General features: G+C 33.0%; 5 protein-coding genes across 6 annotated transcripts; 2 read left to right on the plus strand and 3 right to left on the minus strand.

The window, feature by feature from the left end:
* Positions 1 to 788: 788 nt before the first annotated feature.
* On the minus strand, positions 789 to 3,394 carry LOC127264213 (annexin D5). Of its 2 annotated transcripts, XM_051293670.1 has the most exons (7): positions 3,225 to 3,394; positions 2,664 to 2,809; positions 2,317 to 2,535; positions 1,670 to 1,885; positions 1,512 to 1,601; positions 1,183 to 1,399; positions 789 to 1,086 (listed from the first exon to the last, which is right to left on the minus strand). In XM_051293670.1, the coding sequence occupies exons 1-6, from the start codon at positions 3,298 to 3,300 to the stop codon at positions 1,190 to 1,192; spliced, it is 957 nt and encodes a 318-aa protein (XP_051149627.1). In that variant the 5' UTR covers positions 3,301 to 3,394; the 3' UTR covers positions 789 to 1,086; positions 1,183 to 1,189. The 2 variants fall into 2 exon arrangements, with proteins under 2 accessions (XP_051149627.1, XP_051149625.1); XM_051293668.1 differs by having other exon boundaries at positions 789 to 1,399.
* Positions 3,395 to 5,508: 2,114 nt separating this feature from the next.
* On the plus strand, positions 5,509 to 6,593 carry LOC127264005 (CASP-like protein 4D1). The gene is made up of 3 exons (XM_051293331.1): positions 5,509 to 5,759; positions 5,942 to 6,080; positions 6,309 to 6,593. The coding sequence occupies exons 1-3, from the start codon at positions 5,509 to 5,511 to the stop codon at positions 6,591 to 6,593; spliced, it is 675 nt and encodes a 224-aa protein (XP_051149288.1).
* Positions 6,594 to 8,621: 2,028 nt separating this feature from the next.
* Positions 8,622 to 11,236, plus strand: LOC127263815 (protein BASIC PENTACYSTEINE2-like). The gene is made up of 2 exons (XM_051293048.1): positions 8,622 to 8,778; positions 10,119 to 11,236. Exon 2 carries the CDS (start codon positions 10,121 to 10,123, stop codon positions 10,967 to 10,969), a length of 849 nt encoding a protein of 282 aa, XP_051149005.1. The 5' UTR covers positions 8,622 to 8,778; positions 10,119 to 10,120; the 3' UTR covers positions 10,970 to 11,236.
* Positions 11,237 to 14,034: 2,798 nt separating this feature from the next.
* On the minus strand, positions 14,035 to 15,607 carry LOC127263420 (putative clathrin assembly protein At1g25240). Its single transcript, XM_051292429.1, has one exon. It carries the CDS (start codon positions 15,431 to 15,433, stop codon positions 14,312 to 14,314), a length of 1,122 nt encoding a protein of 373 aa, XP_051148386.1. The 5' UTR covers positions 15,434 to 15,607; the 3' UTR covers positions 14,035 to 14,311.
* A 1,171-nt stretch (positions 15,608 to 16,778) lies between these two features.
* LOC127263961 (IAA-alanine resistance protein 1) lies at positions 16,779 to 21,375 on the minus strand. The gene is made up of 11 exons (XM_051293284.1): positions 20,768 to 21,375; positions 19,597 to 19,680; positions 19,449 to 19,498; positions 19,073 to 19,124; positions 18,767 to 18,883; positions 18,231 to 18,514; positions 17,922 to 18,074; positions 17,704 to 17,811; positions 17,240 to 17,341; positions 17,117 to 17,161; positions 16,779 to 17,035 (listed from the first exon to the last, which is right to left on the minus strand). Exons 1-11 carry the CDS (start codon positions 21,048 to 21,050, stop codon positions 16,877 to 16,879), a joined length of 1,437 nt encoding a protein of 478 aa, XP_051149241.1. The 5' UTR covers positions 21,051 to 21,375; the 3' UTR covers positions 16,779 to 16,876.
* Positions 21,376 to 21,851: the final 476 nt, after the last annotated feature.

Consider the following 21,851-nt stretch of genomic DNA (forward strand, 5'->3'; position numbering starts at 1 on the left):
CAAATCTAAACTCCAAAATTCATCAAAAAATTATTGGACGAGTAAATTCAAAATATTAAACTTCATGAAAAACAATAAATGATTAATAAGTATTTCACGATCGCTTAATAAGTATTTCACGACCGCCTTCATTATGTTGTACAGGGTATTTGTTTGAAGGTTTTAATTTTAAATTTTAATTTTTGATAGTAAAAATTTTAAATTTGAATAATTTATAAAATAATATAAATAAATATTACTTCCTCCGTCCCACATACCACGTCTGTGTTACCGTTTCTGTCTGACCACATATCACGTCTGTCTGTCCCATATCCATGTCACTTTCATTTTTATGAAAAATGATTAAAAACTTTAATTTCATTTTAAACTAATTAGTTATGTTAATTTAATTTATAATTATTTATATTATAGGATTATTTTCGCTAATACATTCTTAATTATATACTAATTACATCCCTCCCGTCTACAGTATGAGAGACACTGTATATGAGACGGAGGAAGCAATATAATATTTTGAATATTAAAAATAATTTTTAATATAACACAAAAAAATAAAAACTATGTAATTGATTTAATTTTTGAAAAAAAATATATTAACAAATAGAAACAAACATACAACAAACACTTAGATTGTATTTTTTTTGAATTTTACAGGAAATTTTTACTATTCAAATTTTTTTAAAAAATAAATATCAAATAAAACAATTACATCACATCAACCTCTTTACGTTTTAACTTTTTAGTATTTTTAAATCAAATAATTAATATATATAATATTATATATAAAAAAAACTAAATATATTTTTATTAAAAACCAAAATATACATGGTAAAACATTAAAAGCAAACTCAAAGAGAACACAACCATAAATCTCACCCAACAATCTACTAATAGCCTAACACTTCCATACATACAACCACACAAATCAAATCAATGAATCAAAACATTCTACTAAACTCAGAAAACCCAAATGCCCTAAACCAACCAACTGCCATTACAACGGCCCAGATTCTCACATCATAATAATAATAAAAAAATATAAAAAAAATTACTTCCACAGACAAACTAAAGCAATTACTACAATACCTGCAAGAAAATGAAAAAAAAATAAAAAAATAGAGGAATAGACATTTCCAAAGCTTTACAAATACATACAAATGAGGATAGGATGGAATGATGAACCTGGGAATCAAGAATGATGAGTTGCTCCCAAGAGAGACAAAAGGAATGTCCGGTAATGCCCCGATGTTTCCGAATGGACGGCATCATTCAAAGGCTTCCTGTATTTCTTTTCGTACTCCACTTTTATATAATGCATGTCCATCTCTGCTCTCGTCACTATTATTCTGATAAGAGTCGTGTCGTTGGTTCCCAGGCCTTTCATGGCCTTGTGTAGCAACTAAAATGCATTTACAACGCAAACTTAGGGTAAATAAATAAAGTAAACGCGGGGAATATAACTCCAATTAGCATCAAGAGAATTAGAGGTAATTAAATGAGAATCACATTACCTTTGCAAAGTACTTCCCGGGGTTTACTGCAGATTGTAATATAGTCAAGAGGGCAAACTCAAAGGTCCCCGAGGTTTCCTTTTTTATGGCCTGCAAGAATGCGCGCGCTGAGATGGAGATTGGGAGCTTTATGTCAAAGGATGTTTTGGAATGTATACCTTTTTCAACGAGTTTCCATACATGTTATGGTAAGCAGAAGCAACGGAATTTAAATGTGCTCGGCTTCTTTCAGAAAATATGCGTATGAAAGTTCTTTCGTCAGTTCCCAGTCTCTTTTCACCTGCTTTGTAGAGGGATTTAGCATCCTGCTCTGCCATTGCTCTGTCCACCTCCGGACCTTCGTAACGCATGGCAGTAACATAGGCAAGTAGCAACTGCAGATGGGAGCATTGAAGGGGTGAGAGATTGATTAAATTCTACCAAATTTCTACTAAGCACCCACTAATAATGGTTTGGATTTACTTATTATCGGATTTCTTAAAATTAGATCTTTGAACACAAATGAAAAACCCGGAGATTAGCTTTTTTCAGGTCGCAGTACTAAATTATTATAGAAATTGATGCACAAGAAGGGTCTCACTTTGCATTTCCAACTTCCAAGATTTTACCATTATAAAGGATTGGAGCTAATTCCTCTACACAAACAGAACTGTATAAATACGCGACTTTTAATCATTTCACTTGTTCGTATTTACAATGCCGGTGTGTAAAGCTTTGAAATAAGCATAGATCAATTAGATGTGCACCAACATAAACAATACATACTTTTTATATACAACAAAGAGGACGGAAGGAAAGAAGAGACCTTTTTATGATCACCAGATGCTTGGTGTTCAATATCATGCTCAAGATAAGTCCGAAAGCGTCCAAGGTATATTTGTTTCATCTGTTGTATTTGGGATGGGGTTCGCGAACATATGACCTCAGTAGCAGCTTTTAAATCAATGACGTCGCCAGAGAAAGCTTGCTTTACTATTGTTGCATCACGGGTACCCGGATCAGGCATCCAAGATAAAACTGCTTTCTGGATCATTTCAAAACATGTGTAATTCAAGAACTTTAGCTATATAACCACAGCCAGCAGAAAATTGTTCGAATTAAACACTATGCAATTCTAATGAACACATAATCATGTTCAATTCTTCTTCATACCTTTAGATCACCTCTTAGTTCTGAACCCAGGCGTTTAGAGAGTTCTTCGGAATACATAGTTCGATACTCTTGCTCTATGTAAGAACGCTGCATTGAATCCCTATGGGCTAGAATATTCACAACTGCGGCAGTATCGCATCCAAAACCTAACAATAGATTTGATAATTACAACAGTTAAAAATCTACTCTCCTTGAGCAAACATCAGATGCTCTTGAATAGGCATGGAAACCAACAGAAATACAATTCATGGAAAATGATCTGAAAACGTCGAAAAGCCCTAGATATAATCAACAGTAAATTAGGATAGAAAAAATCTCCAAGAAACAGTTGCTGAATAAATTGTTTTAACTGGGATCCATCCAAATTTCACAAAAATTGCTTCAACCTATCCACGATGTGAAATTCACAGCAAAGCATATGACAGCGAACCCTAAAAAATCGCCCAAACCCTAAAATCGCCTCTAACATCAAATCAAAAGCACATCAAACCAAATTCACGCAAATCCACAGCACAGAAAAAGGAAAACCGCGGAGATCAACAACCGAAAATTACATAATACCCTTAAAAGCACGGTGGAGCTGAACAGCATCATCCCGAGGCGTTGTCACCACCGGAGGAACGGTCAGCGTCGCCATCTCCGATTTCTTATCCTATGTTCAGTTTCCTGCGTGGATTTGACGAACGAGGCACGAAATCGACGAGATGATTGATAATGTTGATTAACAAAGAAAATTCAAAAAGAGGATCATGAACATGTATAGAATATAGATACATACGGACACGTGTATGGACGCAAACTGACAAGCGCGTGAGCGCGTGTTGTACAACCTCAGATTCAGAACATATCGCGAGTGGAAGTTCTACCGCCAAACTTTTTTAAATTTTATTAATTTAATGCACCAAACATCGGGATCTTCCGGGCATGAACCATCTACAGGTGGGTGGGTCGGCCCGGCCCGACCCGACCCGACCCGTCATATTCGAACCAATTCAAAATGAGTTTTTTTTTTTTTTTTTTTTTTTTTCTTTAATTTTTTTTAGTATTATTTATTTTTGTAATAAAAAATTTATTTCGATAAAATATTATATCAAAATATATAAGAATTAAAATCCAAATCAAATCTTCAAATTTAAGTTACAAATTTATTCTCAGTCATTTTTTATGGAATTTTTTTTATTTACTGTATATTTAGTATAAGTATAAACGTTGATTTTAATGAGATGTTCACAAATGAAATATATATATATATATATATATAATTAGAGGTGAATATTTCAAAGTTGGTTGTTGTCCGTTTGCAAAAAGAATAATTATTTTTTTACATAATATAAAAAATAAATAGTCCCGGTGAAATCTAAGACCAAACAAAATCATTTAGAATGTACTTAATTACCCCATTTTCTAGTTAATTAATTTATGATTTAAATTATTTGAACGTATTTTAGAATTTGATGCATATTTTTCATCAATGCATTTTCAGGCTGGAATTTGGATTTTGTTTATATTTATGAATAAATTAAAAGTATTAATTAATAACCATCAAATTCATTTGTCATTTTATCTTCGTATGTTGCGAAATTGACAATAAGAAGAAAACATGAATGGAGCGGCAATTCAGACATTATTATTATTATTATTATTATTATTATTATTAGACGACAAATTAGATTAAATAATAATATTTTTTTTTATTACTTCATTTCTAATTATTGTCTTTGTAATCCTGTTTCTGTATTCTCAAAACTCACAAGTTTCGGTCATGGGTTCAAATTCCCGACGCCTTGGGTTCACCTGTTACATATGGTTCGTCTAGTGTGATTTTTCCGTCGAGTCTAATTTGCAGGGTATTAGGTTCGACCGGAGGTTTACTTAGTGCGCACTTTCGGGTAGCGACTGCGGATTAAAAAAAAAAACTCACAAGTAGTGTTTACCCGTGCTTCCTATTTTGCACAAATAAATTTACAACAAATAATTTATTATTTAGAAAATCATGTATATATGTTATTTATTTTGAATTCTAACTTCTTTCAATATGGTATTTTTTGTTAAAAAAATAAAAATAAAAATAAAAAATTGCATTAATAAATTACAAATTAAAACACCTAAAACATTCCAATACTCCAAAATACAATGAAGATTATTTTTCTACTCCCACCGTGGTGACCAAATGTACTCTGTTACTCCCTCCGTCCGTGTCTGCTATACTGTACACACGGTATTTTAAGAGGGGTGTAATTAGTAAATAATTAAGAATGTATTAGTGATAATAATTATCCTATAATATAAATAATTATAAATTAAGATTAAGATAACTAATTAGTTTAATTAAAATTAAAAATAATAAAATTAAAAAATTTAGAATGAGATTAAAGTGTGTAATCATTTTCAAAAAAGAAAGTGACATGGTACGTGGGACGGACAGAAACGGCAACGTGGACATGGTATCTGGGACAGAGGGAGTACATTTTTTATAATAAATTTAAAAATAATAATATTTTATTAATTAGTGAAAATATATAAAAATAAATTCAATATTTTGCATTTTTTGTATTTTATGTTTATCTGTAATACAATATTTTTAATTTATATAAATATTAAAAACACTTTGATATTAGTGTATAATTATTTTTACAATAATAATAAAAGTATTTAATAAGATACACAAAAATAATAAAAATAATATTTTAAACTAGAACGAAAGATAATACCATTTATTAAATGTAAATTGTCAACTTACATAAAATTTACCGACATATATAATTACATTTCTCTATCTCTCTTTATATATATATATATGTTTATTGCCTCAGTAGTAATCTTCCCACAATAACTTGTTGTAAGAATGTCAACAACTCTACCACCACAACATGATCGAGAAGATCAATCTCAAACTTGGAATCAAGTTCAAGATCAAAGTGAAGCTCAAATATCACAAAAACCGTCGCAAATAATTTCTGTAATTTCTTTGGTGATGAAACTAGTCACCGTGGCTTGTTTGATAGTGTCGACTAGTCTTTTTGCTTCCAATTCTACAACTATCAGAGGTTACTACACAGAGGCTTCCGTTCATTTCAATGATATCTATTCATATAGGTAAATATTAATCAAAATTTTCTTGTTATATTTACTTTGAAAAAAGATTTTTATGGATCAAGTATGATTATAAGATCGTAGTATAGTATTCTAAAGCTTAAGATGATGAACTTTCAAATATATGAGATTTTTTCTACGATAATTTAGTTTTTTTTCTTTTTACGATGATGATGAATTTACAGATACGCGCTTTCTACCGCTGTAATAGGATTGGCTTATACATTACTTCAAATACCCTTTTCGATACATCAAGTCATGACCTCGGGGAAGCAATTGCCTAACCATGCTAAGCTTCTCGTCTTCGAGTTTGTTGGTGACAAGGTTAATATGTGTGAGTGCGAGAACATATATATTTATATATATTGATCATTTGATTGGGTTTAAAAAAATTTAATTTAAATTTGATATTAAAATCATGAATGATGAGATGTGTTTTTAAAGAAAAAAATATATATATTTTTTTTAAAAATGCAAAGTCCAAATAATAAAAAATCTGATTTTGAATGTAAAACACACTTACAGTTTATATATACATGTGTGTATGTATAGGTTGTTATGGGGTTATTAGCAACAGGGGTGGGAGCTGCATTCGGTATTACGGTAGATCTCAAGAAAATCCTCAATTCTTCTGTGGATGACCTCGAACAAAATTTGGACATTACAACATTGTCTCTTGCACGAGTGAAGCTCAATGATTTCTTCGATAGAGTTTATTTCCCGGCGGTACTCCTTCTCGTCGCTTTCTTAGCTTGTGGGGCTTCATCTATCGTCTCATCCCTTGCCCTATCGAACAAGACACGAATACAAACACAAACAAACATACACACAACATAGTATTTGTGTGTATTGAACTCTCACAATATTTACTTAGGGTGTGTTTCTTTTGTATTAGTTTGGAAAGATTTGGTTTTGATTTGAGTTGAATTTGAATTTTTTTGTAATTTTGGAAAAATGTTTTCCTTTGGGTTAATAGGTTTTGTTTTGGTTTTAAAGGGTTTTAATAGATATTGATTTGATAGGTAATAATGTAACGATGTAAAGTGTATTAAATTATATTTATATAATTAATAATAGTGTGATTTAAGTATTAATTTATATTAATTATAATATTTATTTGTATTATATAAAATTTTATTCTCTACAAAATGACATACATATTATATATATTTTATTTAATTATAGTTTATAACAGCGTTAAATCGTTAATTAGTTCTACTGTCGCATAAATGTACAGACAGAAGTGTATTTATCTATTTTGAAAAAGTCAAAATCTATTTATGTAGGCTTTAAATTTTGTCTTATAAGGCGATAATTTGACGCTTAATTAGGCTTCATAGTAACAACACACTCGGCCAAAGATAATGTTTCTTTTATACTTTATAAATATAATAAGCATTATAATTCTATTTCTCTCTTACAAAATATGCTACATGTGTAGGTATTTATGATGAAGTTTGATGTGTTATATTTTTTTTTTTTAAAAAATATTACCCCGTTATGCAAATGGATGCTCATTTGATTAGGCACGAGTTTTAATAAAAGTGAGTAATAATTGTTATATTTTTCTTTTACAGTAAAAAAAAGTAATCATTTTTTGCTTGAAAAAGAAACGAGAATATTTTTTGATGAATGATAGAGGGAGTATGTATTTTTATAAAAAAATTATATATTCTTTTGTGATTTCAGATCGCAATCAACACTATTAATTTTTATATATTCAATAAAAATATATTATTTTGTCTCATAAAATATCATATTAAAATACTATTATTTAAACTAAAACTAAAATTAATATCATATTTCAAATCAATTTAAATAATGTATTGTATGTAAGATAAAAAATACTTTATCCGTCATCCAATTATGTGTTCATTTGACTTGGCTTGAATTTTTTTTTAAAAAAAGTAAATATAAAATTTTTTATTTTTTGGATAAAGAAGTAAAAATATATATATATTTTAACTAAAAATGAACCGAGAATAAATTAAAATGACAAAAAAAAAAGTAAATAAGAATAAATTTAAATGAAGTAAAAAAGAACAAAAAAAGGAATAACAATTTACCGTTCTAGATAGGCATGTTAGGTTATATTTCCCTTTTATTATACTGCAATACCTTTTTTTTTTTCCTTCCTATTCAATATATTTTATTATGCACATATTTTAAATTTAATACTTCTATATATTTTTTATTTAAAAAATATTTCATTACTTATAAATTATACTATATCGTATTATATTTTTTATCCCATATAATTTATTATTATTTTTTAAAATATAATTATACATTTTAATTTTATTTTAAATTTTATAATTTTTTAAATTCTAATAATTATTTAGTTATATTAATTTATAATTATTTTTAGTATATTATAATTATTTTTACTAATATATTTTTTAATTACTTATTAATTATATTTTACATAAATTCTCGTATCTATAGTAACACATGGACTATATATTTAAATAAAGAATACCTTTTAATGTTATACTCCCTCTGTCCACAAAAAAAGTATACAATTATTTTTGGTGCGGTGTTTATAGGTAGTTAAAAGTAGTGTAATAATAGTTTTTGCCCTTGCTTTTTGGTGTAAAAGTAATGATGTGATGTAAAATAGAGGTATTTGTGGAAAAAAATAAAGTATTTAATAAAATGTTTACTTTGTAATTGGACGTCACAAAATAGAAATATGTATACTTTTTAGCGGGATGGAGGGAGTGTTACAAAAATATAATTCGAAAGATACTTATTTTTTCAAGATAATATTGTAATAATAAACAAGTCAATTTATTTTTTTTTAAAAAATAATTTATAAATATATATTAGTATATATTTTCCCAAACACATCATCCGAGTAGGCGAAGCATATCTATCTCATCATGTCTCTGTTCAAAACTGAAAGTTGAACCCATCCCTTCTCTCTCTCTCTCTCTCTCCCCCCTGTTTCTTTCTATATTCTCTCTCTCCTCTCTCTCTCTCTCCGAAGAAGAAAAAACCTAAAAGAGCAGTTTACCCATAAGTAATTTCTCTCTCCCTCTACATGGCTGTTTTTGTTCTCTTTCTCCTCTCTTTCCCTGTCGATGGCTTCCCAATTCTAAATATGTTGTCTGCTCTTTTATTTTCTCTCTCCCTCTTTTATGTCCAATTTTGGAATATGCTGTGATTTGTAGAATGCATGTGTTATCACTAGATGTGCTGATTTGCTTGCTTCTAATTGTCGCTTCAGATCTGATTTATTTGTGAATCTGTGTTTTCAGATCTGTTTTTGTGATGTAAAGTTTGAATATTTGTTAATTCCTTTTTCTCTTTTTTTTTTTTATGTTATTTTGGAGGAATCTTTGTTTTTTTTGTAGATTTAAATCGATGTTTTGATTCGTATGTTTCGTTTTGTCTAACGAGATCTGATGATTTGCTGTATTTTCGTACTCGATTTCTCATTCGCGTTTCAGATCTCAATTTCGACTCTGGAGATTGCCTAGATTTGTTTTCTTAAAACGCTATTGGTTTTCTGATCTGCGCAGATTTGTTTGATATGAATATTTGCCTACAATTTCATGTGATTATATATATATGCATCGAAGAATCTCTATTCCATCAAAAGGATTTGGAATTATTTTAGCATTTGAATTATTGTTCTATAAATGTTCAATGATATGTATATATATATATATCTATGCTTTTGTAAATTTGTAAGATTCAGCTTGTTTGTTGATATTCTAAATTCTAATGGACTGCCAATGGTTTTTTTCAACGTGGATCTTGAATCCGTTGTACTTATAGTGGAAATCTTTCGAGCATGTAAATGTGCGTACTCGTGTTCTTGATTTTGAGTTGTGTAGCTTGATTTACTTGTTTATGAATGATTTGCATTCTAAATGGATTGTCGTTGGTCTTGTCGAATTGGTTATAATGCAAAGGCTACAATGGTGACATCGAAATCTTTTTGCCACGTAAATGCATGTCGTAGTAACTCTACTTCATATCCTGTCCCTTGATCTACTTGCTTTTATTAATGATCGGCATTCTAGATTTATCCTTTTTTCTCTTGTCGACGAATTGATTTAGATATGGTAACAAGGTTACTATGTACGTACAATGTCCTTTTCTTCTATCGTATGTAGAGTTTGATCCACTTGTCATTGCACGTACATAGTAACCATGTTACCATATTTGTAACTTGATTTACCATTTTCTTTCAATTACAAACATTCTAGATGGATTGCATTCTCCGAGTCTCTCTTTTAATTTTTGTCATTGTTTCCGAGTAGGTTGTGTTGAAGATGCCGAAAAATGGTGAAAATGAAATTACTATATCGTGTAAAAATGCTCGTTGTACTAACCCTTTTTCTGAATGTGTAGCTATGGATGAAGACAGCCTTCGAAATTGGGGATATTACGAGCCGCCTCAAAAAGGGCATCTTGGGCTGCATCTCATGCCGTCGATGGCGGCGGAGCGAGAAACAAAGCCATTCCTTTTGGTCCGGGATAATCCCATGATGCCTTCATCCAACGGTGGCTACCATCCCCGGAATTGCATGGTAAGTGAATCACCTGTGACGCAGATCGACTATGTCCGGAATAATTGGATTAACAACCGCGATAAGTTCATGCACATGTTCCCCGACAACCCGTACAATCCCGTCCTTGCAGCTGAGGCCTCCGGAACCCAACCCGCGATGCAGATGGTGAACCAAAACGAGATAAAATTGGAGTTGGAAGAGCCTCCGGTTAAGAACGAGGATGGCCCGAAAAAAAAGAGGGCAGCCCCGAAGTCGACCCCAAAGGCGAAGAAGCCAAGAAAGGTTCCTGCTCCAAAGGAGAACGGAAACGGAAACAGGAATGGGAACCCATCTTCCCAACGTGCGAAAACGTCGAAGAGGAGTGTCGAGGTTGTTATCAATGGCGTTGATATGGACATCACCGGTATCCCGATTCCGGTTTGCTCGTGCACTGGGAATCCCCAGCAGTGCTATAGGTGGGGGTGCGGCGGGTGGCAGTCAGCGTGCTGTACGACGACTGTATCGATGTATCCGCTCCCGATGAGCACGAAACGGCGCGGGGCGAGAATTGCTGGTCGGAAGATGAGTCAGGGTGCTTTCAAGAAAGTTCTGGAGAAACTTTCCGGAGAAGGGTTTGACTTTTCCAACGCGATCGACTTAAGGACTTATTGGGCCAAGCATGGGACCAACAAGTTCGTGGTGATCCGGTAGATCGAGCGATTGATTGCGGCGAGCGCGCCTCGACTTTTTTCAGGTGTATGTATATATTCTCCGGCCCCCTTTTTTCAATGCAAACTTTTTCATGATAATTTTCGATGCTCCGAAGCTGAGATCGCAAATCGTTTTGTTTTTCGGATTAATGGATGATTTTTGAGGGGTTTACCCGAACGTTGAATGTATGTATTTTCGATGGATTTTGCTATGTTCTGCCTGCGGATTTGATTTGTTTTGACTGGTATTTTTGAGAATGTTCGATTATCTTGAGGTTTTGGATGACTACAATGTAGGAACAAATCTATGTTGTATTGTTGTCCTTAGTCTCGCAGTGCTTTACCTTCGATGTTCTTATGGCATTGGAAAGTAGATGCTTAGTTAATGACCTCGCCTATAATCCTTGGAGTGTTTCTAACTACTTGAAGTTGACTACTTTGTTATGTTATGCAACAATTTGTTCGAATAGGTGTAGCCGTTGTTGATTTTTCCATTTATTAGCTAGATGATGGGCGCCAGTTAAGGTGTTGGTTAGTTTTAGTAACATATGTTGTACTTTTTGTTTGAATAGGTGTAGCCATTGTTGATTTTGTCATTTATTGACTAGATTATGGGTAGCGGTTAAGATGCTGGTTAGTTTTGATGACTACGTGGTAAAAGTGGATACAACAAATTTTGTACTTCTTGTTCGAATAGGTGTAGCCATTGCTGGTTTTGTCGTTTATTGACTAGATTATGAGTGACGGTTAGGGTGCTGGTTAGTTTTAATAATGATATGATAAAAGTAGATACGGCACATGTACTTTTTGTTCGAATAGATGTAGCTATTGTTGATTTTGTCGGTTATTGACTAGATTATGGGTGGTGGTTAAGGTGTTGGTTAGTTCTAATAACTACATGGTAAAAGTAGACACATGTCGGTACTTTTTGTTTGAATAGGGGTAGCTGTTGTTGATTTTGTCGTTTATTGACTAGATTATGAGTGACGGTTAAGGTGCTGGTTAGTTTTAATAACTACATGGTAAAAGTAGATACAACAAATATCGTACTTTTTGTTCAAATAGGTGTAGCTATTGTTAATTTTGTCGTTTATTGACTAGATTATGAGTGGCGGTTAGGGTGTTGGTTAGTTTTAATAATGACATGATAAAAGTAGATACAACACATGTTGTACTTTTTGTTCGAATAGGTGTAGCTACTGTTGATTTAGTCGTTTATTAACTAGATTATGAGTGACGGTTAGGATGCTGGTTTTAGTAACGACATGATAAAAGTAGATACATACTTTTTTTCGAATAGGTGTGGCCATTGTTGATTTTATCGTTTATTAACTAGATTATGAGTGACGGTTAGGGTGCTAGTTAGTTTTAATAACAACATGATAAAAGTAGACACATGTCGTACTTTTTGTTCGAATAGGTGTAGCCGTTGTTGATTTTGTCGTTTATTGATTAGATTATGGGTGGCGGTATTGATTAGTTTTAATAACTACATGATAAAGGTAGATACAACGAGTGTTTGTTGGAAAATAAATCTTTTATTGAATGTACGTAGTGTATTATTTTTTTTCAAAAAAATGTGTAGAAAAAAAATAGGAAGAAGAAAGCCAACATACGTCAATACTTTATGTTGGAATAGGCGTAGACTCTACCGTTTATTGGCTAGATTATGGCCGATGGTTAGGATGCTGACTAGTTCTGGTCACTTGTGCTAAAATTAAATATAACATGTTTTTTTTAGTACAAAATTACACAATTAATCTCGGTAGATGCTGATTGATCTTACCACATATGCTAGATTATGAAAATTATGAATTTATTTATTTTTTTCTTGTCTAGAAATGTGTGTTTGTTTTCTTAACAAAAACTTTTCAACATATTCTTCAAAAACATTAATACATTATCACATTCATTATTTTTATTCTTTCTCCGTCCCAAAACTATAGTCTGAGTTGTGTTCGGCCCGAGATTTAAGGAATATTGATATTATATTAATAGTGGGTAAAAAGTATGGATAAAAGATTTTTTTGCCCTTGTGAGTGTATTAGTGTAAAAGTAGTGGCAGATGACTCGTTAAGATTATTATTTCAAATAAAGGCATTTTAATATATGTATTGTACAGTAATTATTTATTATATTTTATCTCTTCATCTCTCTGGGCTGGCCAGGGCTTTACTCCACCAAGCTTCTTCCGGGCTTAGTGTGCTAAATGGGCTTCTATTGTGTATTTGATTTTTTATTCTGTAAAAAACCTGAATTTGTAATGGGAAAGCTTCTATATACACATGTTGAAAATGTTAGTGTTGACTCTTGAAGTGATAGGTGATGGCAGTCTTTTATTATATATGTGATGTTTTATACTTCAAATATGATTGATTTTATCAACTGTTGTGGGAAATATAAAAGAGAGGAATCACTAATTATGGTTTCATGAATACAAATTTGAATACACCATCAAGGTTTGTTTAGTTATATGTCAGTGTTTTCACAATAAATATTATTTTTATTTGATATTTTTGTAAGACCAAATAATATATTTTTATTGTAATGGACTAAATATTAATAAAATTTGGATTTTTTTATTTGAATTTCTAATTTAAATAATATTTTATAAAAATAATATTATATTATCGATAATATAAAAAATAATACTTTATATTCAATGTTATTTTTTATAAAATAAATAAATAAATATACAGTATATTATATAGACTCAGAATTGTATAAGTTAAAAAATATAATAAAATTGAGCACTATAACATAATTTATTTTTTATTTTTCAATTCTCAAATCCAAAACAACCAAAGAAATCATTATATTTGTTTGTTTAGATAGAGATTTTTTTGAGAATTTTGGAGTTTTGAAAAAATAAAAAATAAAAAATTAGTACTTGATTTGATTTTTTTATGAAAAAAAATATATTTAATATGATATTTTTCTAAAAGTAAACAGTGTCAAATAAGTGAAAATTGATTGAACAAAAATTGTCATTCTCAACACTAATTTCCATTTGTGTTTTAGACATCGCTTTATTCTAATTATATATATATATGAGAAGCTGTATATATAGAGAGAGATATATATATTGATGAGTATAGTATAGAAAAATGATGAAGGAAACAATAAAAACGAATATAAAATAGTGAGAAAGATGAACCTTTCTGAAAAACATGCAACAAGCAAATTCACATCTACTCTACCCTTAATTAGTCTCCTGTTTCAGATATTGATGCCCCTTTTTGTTCTTGATTAAGAAAACCCAATAATTAAGATAATGATGATTGATGATGATGATGATGAACAATAAATAAATTAGATTGTGCATACCCGATTAATTGATTGATTACAAGCTGATCAAATCAGGAATTTCTGCATCGCGCACCGTTTCTTCCTCGAATTTCTCCCATTTACCACTGATTATTGCCTTCAATGGCTGATCCCTCTGTGAAGAAGAAGAAGAAGAAGAAGACCTTCCATTGACGTTAAAACCATATGTTAAATGGCGAATTTCTTCTTCACTGCTGTGATTGCGCTTCGCCTCTTCGTCGTGCGAAAATCGGTTGATGATTTGCTCGAGTTCGTGTATCGTGTCCTTCGGAATCGGATCGACCGCCGGAAAAGCAGAGGAATGAGAAATACCTAATTTCCGGCAAAAATGGAGGTACTGGTAGAGATCCTCGCCTTGTTGATTCGCTTTCTGTACGACACTCAGAGCCAATTTCGCCTCCGCCTTGCCGCCGGAGTAGATGTTCAGAAGAACAAGCGCGATTCCGCGGCAAATCCTGCTGTATAAATCGTAGATCTCGATTATGATCCAATCCATGACCTCGAGGACAATCGGAACGAAAGCTGCTCGCGATTGCGGCCTGATTTGCAACAACAGATCTATCAACGCCTGCAATTTCTGCAGCATCGCAAGCTCGCCGGCAATCAACGACGAATCGTCGCCGTCGCCGTCGCCGCCGCGGCGTTTAACATCTCTCCCCTGCAGGAAAATAATAACCGATTTCTGATCGAGGAAGGCGTAATAAGCCCTAACAAAAGCGTTGAACGGCCAGGATCTGGCCTTGGGGGAATATCCATCGTTGAAATCTGATAGATCGAACGGCAGCCGTCCGATCGCCTTGACGCAGGGCAATCTAGAATTGATCACGCTGTGCATCAGGTAGAGTCCTTTCAACGCAACTATCCAATTTCTCGTTTTCGACATTCGTCGAGAAACGGCTTGGAGGAGCGGGACGAGGTTGTACGGCGAGAGGCGGAGCCATTCGCAGACGCGGTGGACGCTGCGGCGGTTGAAGCAGAGATCGGAGTGAGAGGTGGAGCGGATGACGGCTTTTTCGATGTCGAGGTTGCGGAAGGCGGCGGCGGTGGCGGTGGTGCAGGTGCAGCGGGAGGAGAGATTGGTCTGCCAGAGGCTGTTGTGGTCCTTGAAGGCACCGGAGGCTCTCTGCCATAGCCTCATAGTTGCTGCTGCGGCGGCGGCGGAGGAGGAGAGGCTACGAACGGTGAACCGCCGGTGGAGAGATTAGAAGGGGGATTTGAATTTGGGGGAAAATGGAATCTGAAAAGAATCTAGAGGACAAAGGCGGGGAGCCATTGCTGCTGCTGCATGTTTGTTTCAATGGTTGCGTTGCGGACGTGTTGGGAGCGTCGATTTTATTTGACTCAACACGGCGTCGTATTAACCCAACTCAACTAATTGTTTTTTATTTCTATTTTTAGAAAATTCGTCACAGTTAAATACTACTAGTATTTAAGAAAAAATAATTGTTAAATAAATGCACTTGTTTAATTTGATTTTTTTGTAAATATATATTTGAAATGAAATAAAAATTAAATATTATATTATACTATTGCTAGTCGAATTAATAACAATAGAGATAATATTCTTAATTTAGAGGGACCAAGAGTAAATTTGATAATTGAACAAGGACCTTATAAACGGAGTAAAAAGAAAATACTAGTGATGTGAGACAATTTTAAATAAAAAGTAAAATTGTAAAATGGAGCTAATACTTGTTGAGTACATTAAGAAATAATACTATTATACTCTTTCACCAAAATAACATTCAAAATAAAGTATTATTTCTTTCGTCCTACATAATTTGTCTTTATTTTCTATTTTTTTCATTCTAGATAATTTGTTATTTATTTTTTTAAAAAAATTGATTATACAATTTAATCATATTTTAAATTTTAAAATTTTTTTAAATATTAATCTTAATCTATAATTATTTTTACTGTATAATAATTATTTTTACTAATACATTTTTTTAATTACTTATTAATTACTCCCTCATTTCCAATACAATACTACAATAATCTTATTTCCATAACTCTTACTTTTTCATTTTTATTACACAGTTGTCATTAATTTTGGCAAAAATATCTTTTACCAACTACCAATATAATTTCAATATTCTTTAAATTTCATGTCCAACTCAATTAAGACTATAGTTATAAGATAAAAAGGGTATATTTTATCTAAATTTTCGTATCTACGGCTTATATTATGTAGGACATTGGGAGTAATTTTTATATTATCAAAATTTGACTAAATTATTTAGATTTAAATGACTTTTTGTCCCCCACAAACTTAATCAATATTGTATCATCGCTGGATCCTTATAAGATACATATATATACGCACACGGAGAAGAATTAGTGTTGATTATGACAAATTCATAAATAAAAAATATAACATAATATCTGATGACAGTCAATACTTTATAAATATATCTTATAAACATATCTCATTTACTAAAATCAATAAATAGCAGCATATGCTATTGAACTATTATATCTCATAAAATGAAAAAAAATATATATATATATAAGTATAAGAGAGTAGAAGTTAAACAAACTTACAGAAATTGTACAACACATAAGGGAATAATCAAATCATTCATTCCACAAGCGATATACAAAGGGCAACGCCCATACCTGACACCAACGAGATCAACTGTGTCATCGTATGTCTCGGAGCCGCCGTCGTGCCGTTGTTGTTCATCTCCGCCAGCACCCCGGCCAGGGCAATGTAGATGAACCCGCCCGCAGTAAATCCCTGACCCAGATTACAACAAGAACATTACATAAAGATAAGCATTCGAGGTCCAAGGGAAAAAAGGGGGTTCATGAAAGGAACCTCAATTAAAGACGACTGGCCCGGGTCTTTTCCCCACATCAACGCCTGCAAGGCAAAGCAACGATCCAATCAGTATGTGTGTAGGGTGTGTTTATTCGATTGCATGAAAGAGAGATGGCAAACCAGAGCAGTGCCGGCTAATGCGACCAAGGCAGACAGGAAGTTGAAGAAGAGGGCCTTCGAGACACTAAAACCAGACCTCACAAGAATCCCGAAATCGCCTATCTGTATGAATTAGATTCGAGAGCAAAAGGTATCATTTTTTGTTAACTAAAACAGTCCCAAGATTTCGATTTTCAAACTCAACTCAGCCTTTATGTAAAACACAAGCCTTGTACCAAAGCTTTTCACAGAATAGACAAATAATGACCGTCCATTTTTTTAATAATTAACAACCCGGACCGAGTTATAGTCCTTTTGGGACCCAAGCTTAAGCAACTCAATTATATTAATTCTATATCAAATAGAGAGATGCATCCAAAAATTACCTAAAAATGCAAAACTATTAGACGAACCAAATGGGGATCATTCTCTCAAAATTACGGGAGCAAAGAACAGACACGGAATTTTGGAACGAGGAGCCGAACCTCTTGAGGAAGCTCATGTGCAAGCAGAAACAGAGTTCTGGACCACCCACCAACTGAGCCATATACGAGGAAGGCACTTCCCAATGCCATGCCATCGGTAAAATTATGCTGCGAAAGTTTACAGATCAGTTCGATGAGTGAAATCAGCATAATAAATAGGCTAAAAAGAATCAAGCGGAGAAGAAAAGGTTGAATATAACTCAAGGGGATCAAATTACCACTCCATCAGAGAAGAGATTCAGATAACCGAACACTAAACTTGAATGTGTCTTGACCGGCTCTTTCTTCTCTACACATTCCAAGTTACCATCGGAGTTGTTTTCAGCACTTAAGTCAGTTCCCTCTTTAGTAGCAGCGATGCTCGTGTTTCTCTGCAAGCAGATTGGCATTCGTATAACTCATCATCCCCTCTCTCAAGAAAATAAGGGCTTTAGGTAATTGCCACATCGCTCAGTTAGATATATGCCAATGTTAGGTAGGTTAAGGGGTACACAAAACTGCCATGGTGGAAAAACATCTTACTGCACCTTCCGTAAAACTGTTTTTTCCCTTGATTTATCACCGCTGGCACTCTCAGTAGGTGATCTATTCAATTCCTTTTCGTCAGATGTTTGATCCAATAATCTTCCATTTGCCACATCATTGTACGACGGTTCTTGGGGATCTTCCTGTGTGGCATCATCGGCTTTTACTTTTTTAGCATGCTTATGATGATGATGGTGGTGATGGCCAAGACCTGGCCCATCCACTCCAGAAAATTCTTCGACGTACCTCACAAGTTTCTCAACAATAAGGAATACCACAATTCCAGCTGCAGTATGTATAGAAGAAGTTAGAAAGTCCATACTTAACCATTTAAGTTAAATAATCATGATACATGTATTGAACAAAGTTTAAATATAAAATTTAAATCATCCATTAAAAAGGACTGATTATCACGAGAAGAAAGTGTGTTTGCAGTAGATAAGGATTCAAACACGGGCTCATACATCAAATAACAGTTCTTGAACTAAAGTAGAATGGAGATCTTAAAATATATATATATATATATATATATACTCACCCAAGACTGACAAACCAATGGAAAGATCCTTTAAGGAATGTGAATGTGACTGTTTTACACCGTGGTGATGATGAGCATGATCGTCATGGTGATCGTGAGAATGAGAATGCTCACCACCTGCAATGAAAAGTTTCTGCTGTTTCCAATGAAGAAGCTTAACATGCTAGATGAAGCCACCAATTACACCAAATTTATGGAAAACAAATATTATCGAGCTAGGAAGATAGGTGGATGTTATTAGAGGGAAGTGAAATATAGTAAGTAACAGATACCAAATATTAACAAAATTTTGGTTTTGCTTCATACCGAAAGCATGAGGCAACTGATGAAGAAATGCATCACCCAGCATTGCTCCAGCCTGAATAAAAAGTCGATAAGAAATCAGGATATAGATGCCTCCATAGGAAATAGTGTATGCACTATCCTCTTCGACATTGAAAACAAACTACAAAAATTCTGCTGAATTTACTTTAAAAAATGACTGAAATGCTAATTATAATGAAACAAATAGTAAAGAAGTCAATGGGAGAGAGTATTCATATTTGGTAGCAAGCTCATAGGTGAGGTACTATAAGGAATGATCAGATAACCGAAAGAGAACTAAAAACTGGAAAGAATTGTAACAGATCCGAGTAAGAAATGTATATAAACCAAAGACAAGAAGGGCATAAGATAATCTGACCCCGAATAATGCTAGAGAATCAACAACTATCTTCGACGGTTTTCCTTGTACTGCAGAAACCCAGAATTCCAAATTTAGTTAGCTATAAGCATAACTGGACATCTGTTCAGGATCAAGAGAACAAAGCAATGATCTTCAGTTTACTTACTAAATATAACTGGTAATAGAACCAGGCATATGAGAGAAGCCAGGCTAACCAATAGTGAACATGCCATAGCATGTAACCAAAGGCCTGCAAATTATACACAAAGGTGAAACTCACAGTGGAGTTTTAGAACTATAATAGGAAACATCATCATAGAGTCTACTAAGAGAGCATCTGATACAATCGAATGGAATCTTAATGATGGAAGACTCTTATCAGAAAGAAAATTGAATATAAAATTTATCAATACTATAAAGAATGTGTTCAAATTCAAATGTTTTCAGAAAGTAAATTTTCTCAAGGTTTTCTTAGGGTTTGTTTTGTTAGATGTAGTTGGATTTGAGGGGAAATACTTGGAATTTAAATCCAATTTTGGTATTATAAAGAATTGAAAATGACATAGCATTAAAGGGATGGAATTGAAACCTACAGTTGACTCTGTAGATATGAAATCCATCGTCTTGTCAAACAAAAACAAATGGATTTGAAGAAGTGTTTTGAAATCTCTTTAGTCTAAAATCGCCCAAACCAATCGCAGACTATGTAAATTTGACAGAGTTCTCCATGAGATCAAGAAATCTCTATCGCTATACACCTACTTCAAATTCAAAACTCAGGGTTTATAGAGTGAAACATGGATCATAGTCCTAACTCCTATCCCGTGAATTTGGGCTTGTATGCTTCCATGGATCCTAATCATCTGATCTACAGTTCTTCTATAGAAAACCTCAATAGAGCAACATATTCCTTTACTTTTCCGGTGCATTTGGGATCCATTAAAGCGTCATATCCATTCTAAATTACACAAAATTTTCATCCAAAACAGCGAATACATATAGATTCAACTAAATACTACAAGAAATATATAATATAAGTACACAGTCTCACTACATTGCAGCAATGATCTCAAATACTATCACAGAAATGATAACTCCTAATCGCAACAAAAACAGTGACACAAAAGAAGAGGCAATCCTACTAAGGAAACTTTAAAGTGAGAAGAATCTAATGCTCGAGAAGAACATGGCAACAATTAAAGTAAAGAGAAGCTCTACAAAGACAGTACATCCAAATCTTCGACAGAAAAGTAACAAAGACCTTTAGATAAGAATCAGATCAACAAAGAAGTATCAAACCAGATAATGGAGCAATTAAGAAAGAACAATTAATTTACCAATCCCAGAAAGCTCCTGCCGATGTGTTTGCTCAATTACCCGATCAAGCTCACTGTGGTCCAACATCATCCTCAGATCTTCCTCCTCTGCAATTTCCTCCGGTAGAAGCTTCCGCCGATTCTCCCTAATTAAGTCCACATCCGCACCATACTCGTGATGGTGATGGTGATGGAGATGGTCGTGGTCGTGGCTGCACTGGTGAGCTACTGCAGCCGTCACCCCCGCCGAGACGACAAACAGACACAACCAGATCCGGCGGCGATTATTCGAAACACCGCCCATCGGCAACTAAGAATCGCCGAAGAAACTGAAGCGAAAAGTGTGAGCGGGTGATTTGGGGATTAAGAGGAGCGGTTTCTCTTGCAGGTGCCCTCGACGGCGATGAAGCAGACGGCGCAGAGGAAGAGGATTATAATGGCTACTATGATCCCGAATGTGACCACGTCCATTGTTGGGCCTGTAGAGATTTCGCATTTATAGGGTTTTGGGGTTTTTCAGATGGTTTGCAATTTGGATTGCGTCCGCCATTTGGGAACGGTGTCGATAGACAAAGGGAGAAATTATTTGGACATTATCAGACAAACAATGCTCGGGGGGGAGAGAAGGGCACAAGTGGGAAATCGATTTTATTCATCTCAATTGTTTTTATTTAATTTATATGTTAATATATAGAATGTATTTGACAAGTGTTTTTTTGTTATGTAAAAATAATTTGAAAAAATATTTTATATTTGAAATATATAAAATTATTTAATAAATGTATTTAATATATTAATATTTCTTAAAAAATATGTAAAAAAATAAAAAAGGAACAAATTCTTATTCTCTAGTAGTGTTTGGTATAGACCATTGAGAGCATAAAAATAAAAATAAAAAAAATTATTTATTTGTGTAATTTCATTTGTCTTTCATTTGTAGAGAAATGAAATTTGTATATGTGAATGTGTGAATATGTATTTTTATTTATCTATTTATTTTACTATTTAATTTTTATAATTTTTTAAAAAATATATTGTTCCAATTTTATTAAATTCATATTAAAATTGTTATTATTATTTAAAAATTAGTATTAAATACGATAAT

The sequence above is a fragment of the Andrographis paniculata genome, unplaced genomic scaffold (genome assembly GCF_009805555.1).
Source record: "Andrographis paniculata isolate CXL003 unplaced genomic scaffold, ASM980555v1 Contig69END, whole genome shotgun sequence".
Taxonomy (NCBI): Eukaryota; Viridiplantae; Streptophyta; class Magnoliopsida; order Lamiales; family Acanthaceae; genus Andrographis; species Andrographis paniculata.

What these genes read in the sequence shown, in the direction of transcription:
- LOC127264213 (XM_051293670.1), bottom strand. Translation starts at nt 3,300, where the DNA reads ATGGCGACGCTGACCGTTCCTCCGGTGGTGACAACGCCTCGGGATGAT. An exon ending in GCTCCACCGTGCTTTTAAGG is followed by an intron (nt 2,810 to 3,224) that starts GTATTATGTAAT and finishes ATCTATTGTTAG; the next exon opens with GTTTTGGATGCGATACTGCC. An exon ending in CCGGGAAGTACTTTGCAAAG is followed by an intron (nt 1,400 to 1,511) that starts GTAATGTGATTC and finishes AATGCATTTTAG; the next exon opens with TTGCTACACAAGGCCATGAA.
- LOC127264005 (XM_051293331.1), top strand. Translation starts at nt 5,509, where the DNA reads ATGTCAACAACTCTACCACCACAACATGATCGAGAAGATCAATCTCAA. An exon ending in AATGATATCTATTCATATAG is followed by an intron (nt 5,760 to 5,941) that starts GTAAATATTAAT and finishes ATGAATTTACAG; the next exon opens with ATACGCGCTTTCTACCGCTG. An exon ending in TCGAGTTTGTTGGTGACAAG is followed by an intron (nt 6,081 to 6,308) that starts GTTAATATGTGT and finishes GTGTATGTATAG; the next exon opens with GTTGTTATGGGGTTATTAGC.
- LOC127263815 (XM_051293048.1), top strand. Translation starts at nt 10,121, where the DNA reads ATGGATGAAGACAGCCTTCGAAATTGGGGATATTACGAGCCGCCTCAA.
- LOC127263420 (XM_051292429.1), bottom strand. Translation starts at nt 15,433, where the DNA reads ATGAGGCTATGGCAGAGAGCCTCCGGTGCCTTCAAGGACCACAACAGC.
- LOC127263961 (XM_051293284.1), bottom strand. Translation starts at nt 21,050, where the DNA reads ATGGGCGGTGTTTCGAATAATCGCCGCCGGATCTGGTTGTGTCTGTTT. An exon ending in GCAGGAGCTTTCTGGGATTG is followed by an intron (nt 19,681 to 20,767) that starts GTAAATTAATTG and finishes TATAATTTGCAG; the next exon opens with GCCTTTGGTTACATGCTATG. An exon ending in TCTATTACCAGTTATATTTA is followed by an intron (nt 19,499 to 19,596) that starts GTAAGTAAACTG and finishes GGGTTTCTGCAG; the next exon opens with TACAAGGAAAACCGTCGAAG.